Below are 20,944 nucleotides of genomic sequence, written 5' to 3' on the forward strand. Positions count from 1 at the left end.
GGGAAGGGGGCGGGAGGAGGGACGGCGGCAGCGGGCAGCAGTCGCCGCTGGAGCTGCCGCCGTCGTTCTTAGCCGGTCGGGCTGTCCCGCGACCCTCCGAGGGCCCGTCGTCTGCCTCGCCGCTCCCGCCCCGCCGCCGGGGGAGCGAGAAAGCGGAGCGCGGAGTTGCGGGAGCCGGGCGGGGAAGATGCCCCTGGCGCAGCTGGCGGACCCTTGGCAGAAGATGGCTGTGGAGAGCGCGGCCGAGAGCAGCACGGAGGTACGAGCCAGGGGTGAGGCGGCGGGGAGGTCGAGCTCCGAGCCCGCGGGTCCCTGCGGGGTGGGGTGAGTTGAGGGCGGTCGGGGCGAGGGGTGCCGGGGGAGAGTTGTGTACGGCGAAGGCGGACGGGACCCCGCTGCCGCCGCCGTCGCTCTCAGTTTTCTCCCCGAGGGCGCTCGGGGCGGGCAGCGGAGCCTGCGGCAGCAGCGTGTCCCCGCGGGGCCCTCCCTCTCTCTCCCTCGCTCCCTCCGGGGCGGCCCCTGCGCGCCGCTTCCTGCCGGGGCACTGACTCACGGCCGCGGCCGGCCGGGCTCCCCCGCGCCGGGGCTCGGGACGTGTAGCACGGGACCGGCCCGCGCCTCCCCTTCCGCCCCCTGCCTTCCCCGGGAGGGAATAACCTGCGGCCGAGCCGGGCGCTTTGTTCCGGCGCGGTGTCTGGTTACTGTCACGGAGAGTTTCCCTTCCCGGGGCGGCCCCGCCGTCTCCGCGCGGCGCCGGGGGCAGGAGGGCCGCGGCCTGCCTTCACCTCGCCCCGCGCCCTCGAGGCGAAGGGCGGCCCCGCCGGCCGCCGCTGCCCCCCGTCCGGACGGGACGCGGTCGCGTCCGCAGTTTCGCAAGCGTTTGGGAAACCTCGCGGCCGTCATACGGCGGTGTAGCTTCGTGCTCGGCGGCGTTGGTGGGGAACATCGCTGAGCCGCAGCGCCGTGCGGCTTCCTGCCGCTGGCAGCGGTGAGGTGTCCTGCGCTTGCCAGGCGGGGTACGCGAGGTTGCTTTCCTTACCCTACCGATGCGTTAGATTCACTCGCATCCAAAGGCACGGACGCCTTCAGTTATTTTCTTTCTTTCTTTTTCTTTTTTTCTACGTTCTGGAAGAGCTCTGGGTTTGGATGTCTGTAAACAGTACACCTACCCAGTCCTTTGTGCTTGCTCCGTGCTTCCCTAGTAGTTCACAGTGCGCCCTGACTCCATCTGAAAAGAAGCGGCTTCCTCTGACAGCGCAGCTTCTGCCTGAATCTGCTCCAGCTGATGTGCAGGCAGTCTACTTCAGACAGTGCTGATCTTGAGCGGTATGGACTCTGGCCAACCCAGAGCTGTTACAAGCAAGGTTAGGATGTATTCTGTAGGTGAGCAGAGCAGAGAGAGAAACTGCTGTTAAGTTCCTGCAGCATCAGAAGCGTTTGTTGTTTTGATGCGTGTATTCCTGCTGCTTAAAGTGACTGCATCTCTGAGGGTCAGAAGGAGTCCTCATGTGACAGAGCAATCTTTTAAGTTCTTGCTGGTTGCTGTCAATTCCATCACTGAGTTCTGAAGCGGTGATCTTACATGATTTTATTTATTTTTTAATGGAGAGTAACTACAATAGCAGTGTAATGTTTGAAGGGAAAACGTTAGGAGAGATTTTTCTGAAGGACTGCTTAGCGCTTAGACTTAGGTTTCAGAGAAAAGATCCTAACTGTTACTTCAGACTTCCATGCTCCCTGTATGTCCTCAATGCAGCTTGAATAGTAGTAGGGTATATACGCTAGAAACGTAGCAAAATAGATTGCTTTATTTGAAGTGTGTGTATGTGCATGATTGATTATACTTTGCTACTTGCTTATGTTAGTGTACTTCAGAAAGGAGTTGTTTTTAAACCACTGTTGTAAACTTCTTGAAAAAATTATTTCACCTCTTAAAAAAAAAAAGTACTTAAACTACTGTAAACACATGGCAGTGTGTCATAGGACACCTTGAAATCCCCTAGGACCACTGACAAAGCATGGAGTAGCAACTGGTCAGGTGTGCACCTTAAGACCCTACTCAAGAAGGAACACTCGGTTCTAGAAAATGACCGGGTTGTTCTTATAAAACTGTTTCAGATGAACAGGCTTAGAAAGATCACTTACTTGAAATGATGTTTCCGTGAAAATAGATGTTTGTTAAATACATAAACAAATGACCTAAATACATAACTTAGATTTTTCAATTTGCATGCGTTGTGTTTATCCATAACACAGCAGTCTCCTAATTACAGACCCTATCCTGCAAGAGTATCCTTGGGCAGAAATGTTTTTTACATCCTCCTGAAACCTCACTGTGATTTCAGTCATAGTTTGATAGTAGCAATGTCTTCAGCTGTAATAGTGAGGCAGAGAGTTTCCGCTAACGTCTCAGATTTGCCCATGCAGTCCTTGTAACACTGTTATCCACTCAGTTATGAGCTATTGAGCTTGAAGTGTGGCTCAGACACTGTCTTATCTCTCTAGGTTTAATTTTGGATTCTTTTTTTATTTGTTTCCAGTGGAGTCCCACATTCAGTTTTACACTTCTACCAACGAGGGGGTGATTTGCTGTGATAGGTGAGCAAATTCAGTAGGAGTGCAATACCTTTAGTACTTATTTGGAACATAGCATAGTTAACCATCAACAGCTGCTGTAACTTATGTGTACAGGACAGCAGATCTGTAGAATATAATCCTTTTTAAGAAATAATGCAAACAGGCTTTTTTAGAGGAGATATGTACTTGTAGTTTTGAGAGAGCAGTTGTTGCAGAATTTCTGTTCCTACAATTACAACTAGTTCAGTAATGTACACTGCAGCATTTTCAATGTGTAAACTTGTTGGACAAAGTACTTAAAAGATAATATATTTCATGGTGCATCTTCTGTTGTTGTTTCTAAATGCTTCTTGTTTTAAATTAGAACAACCTGAAAGCTTATGGAACTACACTGTCTTCTATTGACGCAGGGTCTGACTCAAGATCTATAACAAGTATAGGTTTGTTTTTCATAGTGAAAATGTGCCCATTATTTCAAGCCATCTGCTTTCAAGCAAATTAAGTATTGATTTGAATTTGTATCTGGATGCCTGAATAACTACCCTGATCCTCTGATCTGTACTCCCAGCTATGCATATTAATGTTGAATGGAGCAGAATGCGTACAATTACGGCAGCCGAGTTTTGGACACTAGTATGTTGAAAGAGCTGACTGTAAGGAGAGATGGTTTGCTAGGCATCCAGGGAAGCTTTCGTGCCATCTATCTTTAGACGTTTTAATTTAGGTGCTCTAAATTGGCTGTGGAGAAAGTTCAGGTTTTTCCGCTGCCCTTGATAGGGGATTTATCACCACCTATTTAGGTACCTAAATAGATGGTGTGAATTCCCCTTCTTGAATTCCTTGTTCTGTCTTCTCTATCCAGAATTATATGAACCTCACACAAAACAACGGGTCCTAGCATTTGACAGTCACGTGGATTCTCAAAAGAACCCTGTACGATATAATTTGGGGGTTTGTAATTCAATTCTTATGTCAGTATGGCATTCTTTAGTCAGTGTGTATTTCTGGCATGAAATCTGAAGTTTATCAGGTTTCTTGCCACCTGAAGCCAAGAGGTGCTGGTTGCCATCACCTCTGTACGCTCCGTACTGATTTGTGTAATTGTGTTCCACAGTAAGAAAGTTGGGTTTATAATAACTTAGGTGGAATGCTGAAGGAGAATCACCTAAATGGGCTGTTTTGTACAGACTTCAAAGCCTATTCAACACCTCTCCGTTATGGCTAGAATTCTCAGCAGTGCCTCTACGGCACTCAGCTATCACTTGGATGAATATCTGTAATCGGTACGGTGTATTCTGAAGTTTGGGTGGTTTTTGTTCAACTCTGTCAAATGGAATGTTATAAGTGGCCATGGGCAGTGTAACTCTCACCTGAAGAAGTAGTATGCCCTGTATTCAGCAATATTCTGTGATAGAGAGACAGATAGCAGATGTTTATGTATATATGGGTTGAAGGTTAAAAAACAGGAATATATCTGTGTATATATATGTAAATATTGACTTGAAAAATATACCCTCTGCATGGAAAATGTTTTAAGTGTTGTTGTCATGTTGGGGTTTTTTGTTTGTTTGTTTTTTAACCTTTCAGATTCTTACTGGTATGGTTTTACCTGCGGAGTGTCTTTCAGTTTAACAACTTCTTACTGCATGTGACATGGTGCTGATTCCTTGCTGTTGGTGTATGGATGGAGGCAGGTGCTTTGCTCAGCTTGCCTCGGCACCTTCATAGAATCGTAGAATCATAGAATCACTCAGGTTGGAAAAGACCTTAAAGATCATTGAGTCCAACCATGACCTAAACATATTACCCTAACAACCCTCTGCTAAATCATGTCCCTGAGCACCACATCCAAATGGTTTTTAAACACATCCAGGAATAGTGACTCAACCACCTCCCTGGGGAGCCTATTCCAGTGCCTAACAACCCCTTCTGTAAAGAAATGTTTCCTAATATCCTAACCTTCATGCAGCACTGTGTGTGCTCCCCGGTTGTTGGTTCCCTCGTGGAAGGTTCAAGTTTGACTTCTCGAGTTGTTCCATGAGTTTTCTGATGATACTGGCAGTTCTTTTCTTAAAGTTGTTTTGTTCATTACAGCGTCTGTAGTACTTCTTGCCACAGCTAGTCTCTAGCACACGGTAGATATCAGCTGACAGATGCGTTTAAAGGAATGTCTGCTGACTTTGAGTTGATTGTGATCTGTCATACTAATTGTAGTTGTTTTCCATTTGAAGTGCTTGACTTAGATTCACGGTGAGGCACAGACTAAGGTGGGTGTTTAGTTATTTCTGTATATCAAAAACATGAGCTCTGATATATATACTGATTTTGTTTTTTCAACTGTAATTCATAGCAGTGTTCCAATAGTAAAACCTCTGCGCAGTTCTTCAGACTACAGTAAAGCCTTGTAGCTGCTTGTTTCAGTCTTAGTGACTTTGGAAGGGGAATAATTTTATCAGTAAAACTGAAGAAATTAGAATCCCTTCAGGAAATTTTTAAGTTTAGACACACTAAAGTGGTTAATTATTGCAAGCACTGTGCTATCTACTTGCATGCATGATATCATGGTACTTACTCTCTCCTTGTTCTCTGGAATGAAATAAAATGCCTCACCCATTGGAAACAGAAGGGGAAAACAGTTCTGTTTAACAGATGGGAAATTAAGGTTTAGCATCTTAGTGGCTCCGTCTAGCATAATGCATGGGATCTGTTCTAGGTCTGGGAGATCAACACTGATTTCTAGGGTCTTACTCCAGTGGCTTAACCACAAAGTTACTGCTCCCTCCTTCTTATCAGTAACAGTTACCATATGCTCCCTTTGATGCAAGGAACCCCCTGTGGTATGCCTAAGCTTCACTGAACTGTTTTTGGAGGAAATGTTCTTTTTTTCTTTTTTTTTTCTCCTTTGAGTGAGGATTGTGTAAAAAATAGAATGAGTCTCCTTAAAGATGTTGTTATCTTTTTTCATGAAAGTGTGAAGGTTCCAGGTCTATTATTAACCTTTAATTTCAGCCGTTAATTTGTTGGAGCGGTTTGTTTGCTATGCACGGAAGATATGAAGAAAGGGTATTTCATTGTGATTTAAATGTTCAGCTAGTCACAGTTTTGAAAAATGCTTCTCTTTTCCCTTCTTAAAGCCAAACTACTTTGTTCTGAGGGCTCAGAAGTTGGTGGTTTCATGATATAATTAGATGTATTATTTCTTACATAAGATTGCCAAAATTAATTACTGTTAGAACTTAACCATGCATGTCAATATCTTTATTTATTTATTTATTTTACTTAGTGGGGAATCTTCTACACCAGTCAACATGTGCTCCATGGCCATCATGGAAATCCTATGTTTCAGGAAATAGTAAAGTTGATCTCTAGAGGTCCCTTCCATCCCCTACAATTCTACGATTATATGAATAGACTGTGCTAAAAAGATAGACTGAGATATGGAGCAACTTTTCTATTTCCTGAAACTACTGAAGTGGTAACCTGCAGCAGATCACACAAGAAGGCATTTAGATGAGTCTTGAATATCTCCAAAGAAAAGGAGCCTGTACAACCTCTCTGGGCACCTTGTTCCAGGGCTTTGTCAACCTCACAGTAAGGAAGTTCTTCTGTATATTTGTGTGAAACTTGCCATGTTCTAGTTTTTGGCCATTACTCCTTGTCCTACTCACCACTGAAAAGAGTCTGGCCTCATCCTGTTATCTCCTGTAGTTTAGGTATTTATAAACATTGATTAGATCCCCTCTCGGTCTTCTCTTCCATAAGCTGAACAGACATGGGTCTTTCAGACTTTCCTTGTACTTGCTCCTGGCCCTTTATCCTCTTTGTTGCCCTCCACTGGACTCTTTCTGGGAGATCCTTGTCTTGACAGAGTCATAGAATTGTAGGGGCTGGAAGGGATCTCTAGAGGTCATCAAGTCAACCCCCCCTGCAAAGTAGGCTCCCTAGGCCAGCTTGCAGAGGAAGGCATCCTGGCAGGTCTTGATTGTCTCCAGAGAAGGAGACTTCACAGCCTCCCCGGGCAGCCTGTTCCAGTGCTCCATCATCCTTACTGTGAAGAAGTTCTTATGCACATTTGTGCAGAACTTCCTATGCTTCAGTTTGTGGCTGTTTCCCCTTGTCCTATCTCCATGCACTGCTGAAAAGAGTCTGGCCTTGTCCCTTTGCCTCCTGCACCTTAGATATTTATAGACATTTTTTGAACAGGGGAGCCCAGAACTGGACACAGCACTCCACATGTGGCCTCACCAGGGAAGAGTAGAGGGGAAGGATCACATCCCTCAATCTGCTGGTCACTCTCTTTTTAATTCACCCCAGCATACCATTGGCCTTCTTGGCCACAAGGGCATACTGCTGGCTCACGGCCAACCTGTTGTCCACCAGAACACCTACATCCTTCCCTTTAGAGTTCTTCTCCATGTGTAGGACTCTGCACTTGCCCTTGTTGAACCTCATCAGGTTTCTTTCTGCCCAACTCTCCAGTCTGTCTGGGTCCTGTTGAATGTCAGCATAGCCGACTGGCATGTCAGCCATTCTTCCCAGCTTCATATCAACAGTAACCTTGCCAAGGGTGGATTCCATCCCATCATTCGGGGAGCAGCACTAGTTACAAGCCTCCAAGTAGATTCTGCATCACCAATCACAACCCTCTGAGCTCTGCCAATCAGCCAGTTCTTAACCCACTTCACTGTCTACTCATCTGTCCTATACTTTCTAAGCTTCATTACAAGGATGCTGTGGGAGACAGTGTCAATGCCTTGCTGAAGCACTTTTACAACATCCACTACTCTACCCGCATCTACCCAGCCAGCAGTGACATCATAGAAGGCTACCAGGTTGGTCAAGCACAATTTCCCCTTGGTGAATCCATGCTGATGACTCCTGATAACCTTTTCCTCTTCCAATTGCTTGGGGATGGCATCCAGAACAAGTTAATTCATCAAACATTTGAGTGGCTAAATGACAAAATGAGTAAAAATAGTTAATGCTTTAGTTGACATCAATATTAAATGTCAATCTCTCTCATTTATCCTGAGAAGAGATTATAAGAGACTAACTCATATGGTCTGCATTGTAAGGAATGAGAGCAGGCTACTGAGGTTATGTGTTAAGGGTAGTACTCTGCTACTCCTTTAGGTAGGGAACTAAATAAAATTCTGCAAAGGACCTGAATATACATGATTTGGAGCTTCTTTTACCTATAGAAAACAGCTGGCCTAGACAAAAATTCTATGGTGCTATACATTTGACATTGCAAACAATGCCATGGCACTTGTACTGCCTGAAGCCAAGTTAATTCAGCGAATTAAACTCACAAATAGCTGCAGGCTCTTCTTTGTGGTGGTGGTGTTGTTTTCTGACCTGTCTTGACACAAGGCTGGCTAAGTGCCAGTGCCGAGGACAGCGTAACAGTGGAGGAAGGAGGACTGCTCTTCTGTGGTAATTAGGCCATGGTGGTGTACAACTGTACTCTTGTGTCACATTAGATGAGAAGAAGGTGGCACTGGAAAGTAGATTGACTTTGAATTACAGTTGTCCTGGTATCGTAGCATGAAGAGGCTTCACTTTGTATGTTCATAATAATCTGTATGTTACTGGCTTATATCTGAGATTGCCTGTCTACAGAAAGGCAAGTTTTGATGTCCTGCATCTTTTAAAATCTGACGCCTTAGTCAATACATCTTAGAAGGAGCTAAATGAGATTAGTTGAACTTAAAGTAGGAGTTTTATAGAAATAAAGTTGTGTACCTTTTAGGTTTTGTCTGATGGTTTTTTTTTTCCTGAAACTAAAGGAGGGTTTTTATACTCATTTGTGCTATCTTTATATGTAAAATATATTGAATATATTCTAAGAGATAACAGCTGAAGAAAATCTATGATGTAGCCCACTTCTGCTACTTGCATATGATAAGCCTTAATCAGGTTAGGATTTAGGTAAGTGCTTTGGATATGTGTGGCTTCATAGCTGCGGAGTTAGGACATAAGTAGTTAATTCAGATCCTATTAAAGCCTTATATTTTAGCTGGGCACTGGAATAGCTTGTGAAAACTCTACTTCTGAAGATTTAGGAGATAAATGTCTGAAGTGGCATTGTAGAAATAGCTGATCATTCCTTGGGATAGGTTAGATGACCTCTCAAGGGGACCTTAGTCTTTTTTCAACTATTTTTCTGCAGACCTTAGAATTTTTTTCCTCAGAATAGCTCACTACTGCTCATAATAGCAAATCTAAGCATGTACGGGCCAAAAGCTTTTACTGTATATAGTTCCAGACTGTGCTGCCTTTTACTAACAGCAAATTTGTTAGAAATGTTTCACTAGGAATACTGTAATGTAACGAGCCAGAAGCATTGATACAGCCTTATTCCATTCAATGACTGCACAGTTCCCTAACTGTATCAGTTCCTTGGAGTCCCTGGGAAACTCTGAAGTGCTTGGATCTACCTATCATCAATGTTTTTATTGTCTAAATAATAAATAATGAAGAAAGTTCTTGTACTTCTTGAAATCTTTATTTTTGTAGCCAAAACATTATTTTCAAAATGTTTAAAGGAAATAAAAGGCTTTTAATAAATTCTGAAACTGTTGGGAAGTTGTTGGGTAACCGAAAGTTTTGTTAGGAGAAAACTAGGAGTTACCTGGGAGAAACTTCAGACATTCAGGTAATTTGTTTAAATTATCATTCCAAAGCATAGTGAAGCCATCACCTATGTTAGTCATTGGCCTTTTGTACATTCCAAATACTAATTTCTATATGGTGTGATTCAGACCTTTTATTTTATCTGCTTATTTATGTACTCAATATGCCAGTCTGCACTGATGAACAGTTCAGAACTCATGATTTGTAAACTCCAAGAATACAATGCTTTTCATTATATCCTGAATAGTGGGTATAGTCCTGCTAAAAGGCACCAGTTACGTGGAAAGTTCAGTAGTTGTATAACATGCTGAACTCTATTAGTAGTATGAAACCTGGTTACTGTCTTATATGCTTGAACCCAGTATATGTCAGTCGGGTATGTTAAGATTAATTGAAGAATTGTATCAAAAGCTAGAATTGCTATCACTTTTACAAGGGATTTTAAAGCATCTGACAGTGATACTTGGGTAGAAGTTTAAATACTTGGCTGTGAGGCTTCTTAAGCATCCAAAAATAATCTAGCAACAGTCTAAACACAAAACAAAGATGTTCTAGGGGAGGCATGAGGCATATGGTAGTGTGCAGCATTTGGGAAGCTTCATAGTCAAACCTGCATCCTTCAGAAAAAAATGAAGTGTGTTAAAACTGCGTGAAAGAACGCCAATTAAACAGTGCATCCGTGTTAGCAGGACTTTGATCTTTGCTTTGCAAAGGCAATGTGAGGCTGCAGATACTAAACTAAATCTAAAAACATCAAGTGAATGCTATCTGTTTCAATATTGATAAAGCTAACAGGTAAAATAAGAAAAAATGAGTGTTACAGGACACAAATATGAGTTAATATTTCAGTTAATGATTTAGACACGTATAAGAATCTGGGTAGGGGCAAGGATGAGTGCTTGACATTATTATTAACATATTCTCCACCAGGTTGCTATTATGGATGCTGTGTCAGGTATTTTACATACAAGATTACATGAGTCCAGTGCTGGTCAGTTCAGTGTGCTGGGTTTATTATGGGAGTGCAGAAGGCCGTACCATTTTGACAGGCTTCTGAGGTGAATTTGATCTGTTGCAGCAGATGCCAAAGCCATAATTTGGAAAAAGAAAGTAACATGAGGACTGTGGATCAATACATAGTTGTAGTGTAGAGTGCAGGATATCCTCTGCTTCACAAAAAGGGTTTAATTGATTGACTGCTATGCCGCAGGTTCTATGAGCTCTTACAGCTGATGCAGATTCTCTGATATTTGTCTGCTTTTAGCTTGAGCAAGGAACCTGCAGGACCCCTTTTGTCTTCCTTCTCATGTGCCTTTAGTACAACTACTCAAACCTAACTGTCTTTAAGTATTCAATTTAAGTGCTTGGGGACATGAATTAGCGGAGGGTTGTTAGGGTAGTGTGGTTAGGTCATGGTTGGACTTGATGATCTTTAAGGTCTTTTCCAAGCTCAGTGATTCTATGATTCTGTTCACTTCTACCAACTTAGTGAAATGTGGCAATGACTTTTTGGGAGTTGAGTTTGTTGCTAACAACACGGCTACCACTGTAAATCAGAGTAGGAAATGGGATTTTGAGTGGCTTTACCTCTATAAAGGATGTGCGCCTTTGTTTCTTGGTCTAATTTGATGTGTTTAGGGGGTAAGTAGGAGCTTTCTGTAGATGTTCTTTGTTGTTTTTCTTACAATTCTCTTGTATTGTCATCTGAAACGCTTAGTGCTCACTGCTTTTGCAGTCCTAGTACTGAATTTAACCACATATTTGATCCATTCTGCCTGCTTGACATCCCTACTGTAGTATCTGTACAACTAAAAACTAGTCAAGGTCTGTAGTCTCTGTCATTTAAATTAGACCAATCTGTACATGTGAAAGATGCATTTAGTCTTCTCTTAGTCTATATTCATCAGATAATTATATATGGTTACGGTGTGTTACCTCATTGAGACATGAGTCCTTGGTTCTAGTTAAATACTAGAGCAAATCCAACCTAACGAAAGGGCTAGATGCACTTCTTAAGCATTCTGCAGACTTCTTTGCTGTACGGTGGTTTAAATGTTGTCATTTCCATTGTGAACTTTTTGGCTTTATATTTAAACTTATAGGATATCCGGTGCACTTTGCAGACTTTCTGGATACGCGACTGCTTTCTATTCAGTGGTATCTCATACCAACAAACCGTAAATCATATATACATATTCTTCTTTGCCTTACATGGCTTCCACTGTTCTGAGCAGAACTGGTTCTGCCATGCGGTGATTCTTTTAGCATAATCATTGCATGGGTAGACCTGTTTAAAAAGATCTTGCTAATCCAGTGTCCTGGCTCCGATACAGTTGCATGGCATACATGCTGATTTCTTGAGTTTGTTCATTGTTCCAGTGTGTGTGCTTGGAATCTGTTTCTTAAATTCAAATGAAAGCAATGGAGGATTACACGGGAAAACCAGATTGTAAAAAAAACTGCTCATTTGTGATGCAGAAATTTGCTGTTTTGTTTTTGTTTTTCTAGTAGAATAATGTTAAAGTCATTGAGGTTAAAGACTGGATGTTAAAGATGGAGGCCTTCTTGAAAAGGTTTGATCTCAGTTCTTTTCAAAGAGAGGTTTCTGGAGCTGTTTCATTTTCAATGGTATTATAGTTTCCTTAAAATAGTAGAAGTGGGATCTTGAGGTTTATTTTTTTGGTAAATTCTTCTTAATCTGCCTCTAATGTTATTCTTCAGCATAATTACTGCTGTAGCACGAATCACTGTTTCTGAAAATCTGCATGTGGAGTCAGTTTAGAGCACATGGCTTTGATACATAAATTGCCCTGTTCTAGGCCCCAGAGTTTAGCCGTCATTAGCTGTCAGGACATTACAGACTCCTCCTTTCAGGCTGAAGTCAATTGTCTTATTTGTTCTGATGTTTTTCTGTTGTTTTTTCCTATTGACAAGATATTTTGGAAGCTATCTTGTGGCATGAATAGAGCATAGAGATGTGTAGTTCAGTTATCGTTTGCTTAAACGTATGTCGTAGATTTGAGAGAAGGGAAATCGTGGCCTTGATAGAGATGGTATATGTAACAACAATATAAACAATTATGTTTCCTTGTAAGCAAGCTTCATTAAAAACACTAATTTCTTAACTTAGCTGAGTTGGTATTTTTATGGTCTTCTATGTGGTAATTTAAATTGTTGTGTATCTTAAGGAAGAATAGTACAATATCTGCTGTCAATACTCCTAGTAAAAGATGCCAGCTACAGGAGGGAAGGTGAGGCTTTTTGGAACATCATCAAATAACTCTTGGCTGTACAATTAGAAGGTGCGATGCTGACAGCCCTTAACTGAGACATCTTATAAAAATTATATTCACCTCTAGTAGCCTAGCTGGTTTCTTACTAGTCCTTCTTTAGGGAAACATGCCTTCTAACCAGAAGTCTCCAGTGTTTCCCTGAAGTCTGTTTACATGAGAAAACGGCAGTGTTAGCCCATATCACAACTCTGCACTGGAGACAGAATCAGCAGTTGCGCCCTTCCCTCTGCCCCTATTTTAAGGGTGGGGGGGGAAGCCTGAGTCATCTTTGGGTGATGTGTAGTTCTCATAATCTAGCCTTATCCATTAGTGTCTTAAATCAAAAAGAAAGAGGGGAAAACTTGGAAGGGAGGTTGTAATCATCTGAGATTAAACATTCAGTTTGGTATAATTGAAAATTGGAATTTGTAGGTTGTCAGAGCTTAATCTGTCTTTTCATTCAAAAGAGTCCCTACTGAACACTTGCAAGCTGACTACACCTATCAGTTGCAGAGAATGCTAGGAAGGTTCCACCCAGCAAGTCAGCTGAAGAACGGAATGGTGGGAAGGAACTTGTAGGAAGAAGCTAAAATCTCCAAACCCTGCCTAGCAGCTTCCTTAACTTTCTGACATCTAGAAAATATCTATCCATATATGCATGTGACTTTATTTTAAGTAAATTAAATTCTGCAAAAATAGATTAATTAGGACTTATGCTCTCTGGGGTAACAACCCCCTAAGTACTAGAGGGCACAACCATTTTTGGTAAAAATCTATTTTGAAAAGAATAATAAGAGTCTGCGAAACTTTAAGAGCAAATGATTAGTAAGAGGTATCACCTGTGGCTCTAACTATCACCTTGGGAGGCATCTAGTTTTCCGTATTACTTGCTAATGTATACGTTTGCTCTGTAAGCAAAGTTGTTGCATGTGTGGACAAAAATGCCGCTTAGAGATTCACCAAGTATAGTATGACTGGTGGGGAAGAGAAAGCATTTGTTAACCAAGAAGGCATTTAAGGTTTTTTTATAGCGTGACTAAATTTTACATCAAAAACTTTGTAGAATGGTCCCTAGGAAAGTTTAAAAAAAAAAAAAAGAAAGACAAAGAAGAAAAAGTTCTACATTGACTATCTATAATTAGCCAGCAACCATGAACATTCATATTTTTTAATAATTATATACTGTAGTTATAAACGTTCTTGTAGTACTAATGACAGTAAGGACTCACTCGTTCTACACATGAACTTGGTTTTAAAAGGAATATTTATGTTTGTTGTTGTGGCTTTTTGCTGCACAATTCTTCATCTGATTTAGCTTTTTGCAGAGGTGATAGCAGTGAAAAAAATAAAGCTCTGTAGTACTAAGACTCAAAATGCAAAGTTGTTTTACGTATTTCTTACTGTGACTATCATCCAGTTTGGTAATACGCGAGGATCAGAGTGAGAGTGACATCGTGTGCCCATAGACAGACAGCAGCTTTCTGTACTGGCTTCCAGTGATTTTTTTTGTTATTAGGTTGGTTGGTTTTTTGTTTGTTTTAGAAAACAAAAGAACTCTTGATCCTGTAGAGGAGCATGCCATCAAAGCCCATTGGCAGTATATTTATTTCTGTAGTTGAATTCAACATCTCTAGCAACTTTCTATGTCTTTCTTCTTTTTCAACAGAATGGACAGCAAATTGTGGATGAACCTATGGGAGAAGATGATATCAACCCACAAAATGTGAGTAGATGGTAACAAAGATAGTGCTATATTGTGATGCACTGATGCCACGCAATCACTTGGAGGTTGCCAGTGATGCCTTTTTGTTTACGTTTGCATCTCAGGTCAAGTAATCTAGGATCCTGATATTTTTCAGAGTTTTTCTTCTCACTTATTCTTGTCTGGTTTGGTATCCTACTGTTTGTTCTGATTAATGTTTATACTTCCTACAGTATTTGTAGTATGAGTTAGGCTTTGCTGTTGGAGAGCACGAACCTGAATATTGTAGAAATTATAATTGGATTGGAGAATGAGAAAACTTGCTAGTAAAATGTGGCTGCTTAGATCATTCCTGAACAGGAGGTGAGGTTGAGCTCCTCTTTTCTTATCCCAACAAATCTTAAAGCTGGTTTTTCTTTTTTTATTATATACTTTTCCTAGTACCAGTGAGCAAAGCAATGCCATTGGCTTGTTACTAATCAGTGCATATGTAAAAATATTTTACATCTGTGAGTTCCAGAGTGTGCTTTATTGGCAGTCAACGTTTCATTTGTGGTCACATCACAACACATGATTCTGATATGGTTAAATTCCACATTGCAGGTGCATGTGTGCTTACTGTACGAAATTTGATTCTTTCAGGGTGCCATACTCCATAGCTTTTCCCTTTTTAGTTTGGTATGTAAAGTGCAGCAGCAGCTATCACCTTAAGTTTTTCTGTATGACTGTAAGATGGACCAGCAGTACCAGTTTATTCTGTTTCATTGCTGGTGTTAGTTTTTTCTTACTGTCCTTCTTGATCTATGTGAAACGAAAGTATTTGCATAATAAATCTTGATTAAACTGGAAGATTGTTTTTATTTCCTTTCTACATAGATTATTAAGATAAGACTAAACCCAAGGTGCAAAGGTTTAGATTCTCTTTCTAGATGGATCTCATTGGAGTGCATTCAAAAATAGTAAAGCTCGTCATTTGTGGCACAGTGGTTTGTTAAGTCTTTTCTCTGTTGATGTGGATTCCAGTTTTGCTCTTATGATGCTATTCTTGCTAGCTGAAGTAGATGGCAACTTCTGTTTATTGGTTCAGAGTTAAGAAAGCCATGGGCTCCAGGAAAGAGGAAATACTCAAAGATGAAAGCTGTAAGAATTGGTTTTGCTGGTGGCTTAAGATCCATCCCTTCCTTGGATGAGATGCTAAATGCTGAAACATACCTAATGGAAAGTTTCATAGTGGTGAAATAGCCAGTGGCTGAGGGTGACCTACTAATATAGATCTCGAGTGCTCACTGTAAATCAGATCTGAACAGTAAACAGTACTTTACAGTAGTTAGTTTTGAACTAACATGTTTGGAAATACTTGCAGTAGCAAAGTGGTCTCTCCGAGTTAGAAATGGCAGTTTAACACAAAAGATGCAGAATCACAGAATTGTAGGGGCTGGAAGGAACCTTTAGAGATCAAGTCCAGCCCCCTTGCAAAGCAGGCCCTCTACAGCAGGCAGATACCTATCTCTTTTCTTCTTTCCCCTTAACTTTTTTATTTCAGTTATCCATGAACTATAAAAAGCCCAGACCTCGTAGTCTTCTCTGCTTTCAGGTTTCAGTAGTCTTTCAGGGGAAGTACAAGGTTAAGGAAGGACTGAGGAAGTGCATTTTCCATTGCCGTTATTATGGAGAGGCATTAATTTTTCTTAACAGAGTCTTTTTGAATATGGGAGCGGCCGCTAAAGAAAAGATTGCAGACCAGATCGTTCAGCCATAATCAGTAAAAGTCAACTTTCACTTTACAAAACTTCATAGTGTGAAGATAGCAGTAACTACAGGTTTCTTCATGTGATGCCTGTGACTTTCTCAGCTGTCAAGGCAACTAATATTATTTGTAGTTTTGTGTCAGACAGCGCTAGCTGACCGTTAGATTTTGTTGATAAATGGTCCTTACCAATAAAACACAACTTCTGGAACTCTGAATATGATTGAAGTACAATATTATCAGGGCTCATGAGGTGATATTGTACGTTATGCAGAGTAAGGAAGGAACAGTATTTGTAGTCAACACCAGAAGGAGATCATTTGTTCTTAATATTCTGCATAGCTCAGACTATAGTGCTTCCTTTAATTCTTATATGAGCTAGAACACCTCTTCCTGGGAAAGTGTTTGGTTTTGGTTGAAATCTTGGTAACAGTAATGAATGAACTGAAATACTTGTTAATATATTCCGACTATTTCCATTACCTGATAAAATTTTACTTTGAATTTGTAGCTTCACCTTCTACCTATGTACCTTTTTGTTTTGTATCTATATGTTAAATGGTAAACTCTGCAATATACTTATGTAATAAGGTTTAGGTAGTGAAGGGGGTGGACTCTGTGGGGAAAAAGTGTTGGTCTCATGTCAGACAGAGCTAATTCCAGCTGGCACCAAAACAGACCCACAGCTGCTATTGCTGAGCCTGTCAGTGTTGCAGGTGGTACCTTTGTGCTGACATATTTACAAATGGCTAGAAATGTTTTGCAGACACAGAGATCTACAAAGAAGTAAGAGGAGAGCATGCTCCATGTTCTAGAGCAGAGCTTCCTTTCAGCCATGGAGAAAATAATGGTGAAGCCCATCACAAAGCAAATGAGCAAGCTGTCCCCCTGCAGCCCATGGAGAGCCATGTTGGAGCACACACTGCTCTGCAGGCCCTGGAGAGGACCCTGCACCAGAGCAGATATGTATGCCATGCTCCCTGTGAAAAGACCCATTCTGGGGCAGTTTGTGAAGGGCTGTATTTCATGAGAGGGACACTACAGTGAAGAAAGAGAAAAGCGTGAGGAAGGACGGGCAAAGACAAAATGTTAAAAACTGACACAACTCTCATTCCTCATCCCCCTATGCTTACTCTGTCTCTTCCCCCCTGGCCCCTCAATGACAGTAAAGGCATAAAACTAAGCCTGGGAAGAAGTGGGAGTGGAAGGAAGGTGGTTTTAGTTTTGTCTTTATTTCTTCTTATCCTACTGTATTTTTAACTGATGATAAATATATCTTCCCCAGGCAGAGTGTGTCTTTGTCTGTGACCATGGTTGGTGATTTCCTGGCCTTTATCTCAACACATGAACTTTTTCACATCTTACTTTCTTCTCTATCCAATTGAGGAGGGGAAGTAAGAACATGGCTTAGTGGGCATCAGTCAGCCAAGGTTACCTCACCTCAGACATCAGATTTCTCTTTCAGGTTTTGCTAACTGCAGGATTGCTTCCAGGTAATTTCCTGTATGTTCTTCAGACATTTTCTAAACTGACACTTTTTAGGAGAGAGAGCGAACTATTTAAACATAATAGCGACCACTAAAAAAATATTTATCTAATATTCTTTCTGTGATGCTCAAGGTATTTAAGGTTGTTTTAGCAGTTCAATCCCTTATTTTTATTTATTTTTGCATTTATTTCTAGGTTGTGGTGAGTAAATGATCATCAATAGTGATTAAAAAAAAAAAAACAGCTAATTTTTGTTGCTTTTTTTTCTCCACTGCTCAGTTCTAGCTGGAAGCTAGTTTTTGACTGTCAGCAATTATAGTACTACCTCAGTGGAGGTGTGAAAGGTTCTTGTATACCACGTCAGAAGACAAAATATTCCCATGGCTGTGTAATGTGTGCATGTCTTCAGGACAGAGTTGCTACCATTCTACGGAGAGAGAAGAGGGTGAAAAATTGAAAATACTGCACCCTTTTGCTGTGTTAAGTGTTTGGATAGTATGCTGATAGTATACTCTCTTGGTTCTATCTGGTTTTATAACTTTTGTCAACGTTTTTTATCTGATGAATGTCAGAAGTAACCTGGGTTCAGCAGGAAATAAATGTAAGAACAAATAAGAAACTGGCTAAAGTTTGACCTGATGTGGAGACTGCCAAAAGAGGGAGAGCAGTTTAAAGCCTTTTACTTGCTACCTTTCTCACTCTTGTGCTATCTACCATTGCTTTCTTTATTTCTATATCCATAGAGATTAAGTAAGTTAAACAAATTAAATGTTTTGAGTTCTTTCCATCACTGATGCATGCTTTGCTGCTTTTTAAATCTAGATTCAATTTGACAGTGGTTGAAACACTCTAGTAGATCTAATGCTTTATCACTGCATTGTACTTGCTTAAGAATAATTACTGAAAGTACAGAAATAGTAGGATCCAAAAATTTGTGAAAAGTTGTTTGCAGAAATGCTTTGTGAGCTGCAGGAAAAGCTGGCGTACATTTCTGCACAATAGCTTGCTGGGACTGAAGATTACTGGTTTGGTTTTGCTGTTTTTGTGTTTTTAGTACAGTCCAGAGTGGAAATAATTCAGGCACAAACGAGTGGGATGGGAAAAGTAAACACTGAGTCCAATGGTGGTGGCTGGAAATATTTCACTTGACTTTTTTTTCTATGCTTTGGTATAACTTTAAATGAAGCCCTACTGTTAAATAAGAATTATAACATATATGTGAAATTAAATGGGAGTGAAGCGTGAAACAGTCTTAAAACATGCCGAACTGGATGATGAAAAGCTAAATTTCAGTAGCTGTTGTCTTTGTGTATCAGTTTTTTAATAGAAAAGGTTATGAGGATAATAAGATCTTAGGAAAAAGCTTAAAGATGCATTAAAAAATATGTGGGCAAAATAGTTCTGAAATTGATCAGTCCGTTACACGTAGTAATAATGATGAGATTCTTCATTGTGCATACATCTATACTATACAATTTACCAGGGATCTGTAAGTACCGGTGAACTTTATCTTTTTTTTTAACTAGAATAATTTTGAAAAGAAATGTATTACACTCAAAACATCTTAGACTTTGGGGAAGGATTGAGGCTAGAATCAGAAGCCTTGTAGAAAATACGGGAAACTCATGAACAAATAAGAATCTACACAGAAAATTTCCATGATCGTGTTTGATTCTCCCATGCTTCCCATGACTCAAGCAGTAATGTGAAAACCAGAGTAATCGGGGGTAATCTCATTTAGGGTCACCACCAAAGAAAAAAATATAAGGTAAGAACATTGAAGTGAAGTAATTCAGCAAAAAAAAAAAAAAAAAGAAAGAAAGAAAAAAAAAGCATAGCTAAATGGACAGAATTGAAGTTACAGATGTGTGTAGACCATTGTGGATGGGATTTCTCAATCTTTATAGACCTAACCCATAGTTAATATTAGCTGAAACAATTACTTGGCTTGGTTATCAGGAGCAGTACAGTGACCTTTAAATATTTTTGTACTTTTCCTGAGAGAAAAGGTATACAGTGAAGTTATTATTTCATAATGTCTTTAACAAATGAAGTCCAATTATTGCCTTCTCCATGTTCAAACTTTCCTTTGTAAAAGGCAGAGGTGTGTTGTTTTCTTATGTTGAAGTGCGTACATCATACTGATGTAAGAACGGATTTAGTGGACCTTACGTAAGTTACAGCATCCCTGTAAATGGTACAAAGCTCTTAATCTGAAAGGTTAATTTATATGTCAAACCTCCTATACAGAGAATGCAAGCCCCCCGAAAGATTTGTTTTTCTCCTAAAGGGTGTTGTGAATACAACCACTAGAAAGCATTGATGAGAGTGGCCTTTCTTTACAGTTGGTGTCTCAGGGGCAGTGGAATTTCTGGGTCTTGATCAGAAAATTGAATAATTTGAGCCTGTAAGCAACATTAAAAGTCAATCCGCTTACTTCTTACACGGAGACAAAAACAGATGGTAGCCCTGAAAAGCCTGTAAACTAGCAGATGGAAACTGCCACACCCTCTGATTTGTCTAATATTGCTTCTTTGGCTATACAAACGTGTTTGTTATGAAGATAAGTGTATTATTCAGCTTCTTAAAACTCAGGGAGGTGGCTGTCTGTACCTCATCTGCTAACCTTCTTCAAGTGAGGGGTTTTTAATTTTTTTCTTCAGATAATTGAAGGCAATCTATGCTGTAGACCCTTGCTTGTCTATCATTATAAAAAGAGTATGTGTTATTATGCTTCTCAAATTGAGGATATAGGAAGACAGTTGATTCACCTAATGAATTATTCCACTTAGTTGAAAAGTTTCAAGTTTTTCTGGTTATGTGTAAAAGTGGATGTCCAACTGTAGTGTGCATGCTTGTTTCAATAAAACTTAGACATTTCCATATTGTGCAGAGTTCTTTCAGCATCTTTCAGCTCTCCCGCTCTCTGTGGAAGCTGGGAGCCTCTCACTTCTGAGTGTTTGGAGGGTAAGTCTTAGAACAGTTTCTCTTCACCTTTCTAAGTTCAGAGCATCCAAATTAAAAGCACAGAAGGGAAGAATAGGAGGGAAAAAAAAAAAAAAACACTTTACATTTCTGTTCTGGAAGACGAAATGCTTTCTGTGAGTGAGATCTGTGCATTTTCTTTAATCTTACCTGCAGTTGAATTCAGCTGTTACTGACAGACATAACAAATTCCTTTTGATTTGGGGACACTTACATTTCTTGACAAGCATGTATAATACAAAAACTTATCAAGACTTCAAGGTTAGCAGAGCTATTTGCTGGAGCAATTTTTACTTGTTATCACAAACTTCCCTTTTGGCGACTTCTGCTCTCTAACCCTCATATGAAGGAAAATTTAAAAGAACAAGCTGTTTTCTCAGGGATTCTCAAAACGAATTACGTAGCATATATCTTAATGTTTCTGGTTGGCTGGTAGTGCTCTTTGGGAACCACACAGGCTTTATTCTCCCAGAAAGCAAGAAATTTCTTCCACCTGCTGCAGACCCATGCTGGTTATAGGAGAACTATTGTTGTGAG

At 40.5% G+C, this 20,944-nt stretch overlaps 1 protein-coding gene across 3 annotated transcripts in view; it reads left to right on the forward strand.

The window, feature by feature from the left end:
• The window catches only part of RPS6KA3 (ribosomal protein S6 kinase A3), a 71,615-nt gene that overhangs the window by 289 nt on the left and 50,382 nt on the right, over positions 1-20,944 (forward strand). For 2 of the 3 annotated variants that reach the window (XM_015272663.4, XM_015272662.4), the window contains exons 1-2: positions 12-259; positions 14,152-14,208. In XM_015272663.4, the coding sequence (XP_015128149.2) occupies positions 188-259; positions 14,152-14,208 (129 nt within the window). In that variant the 5' untranslated portion in view covers positions 12-187. Of the gene's footprint in view, positions 1-11; positions 260-14,151; positions 14,209-20,944 lie in introns of those variants that run through there. The other variant, XM_046903805.1, reaches the window with a different exon arrangement.

This window comes from Gallus gallus, chromosome 1, assembly GCF_016699485.2.
Source record: "Gallus gallus isolate bGalGal1 chromosome 1, bGalGal1.mat.broiler.GRCg7b, whole genome shotgun sequence".
In the NCBI taxonomy this organism is placed as follows: Eukaryota; Metazoa; Chordata; class Aves; order Galliformes; family Phasianidae; genus Gallus; species Gallus gallus.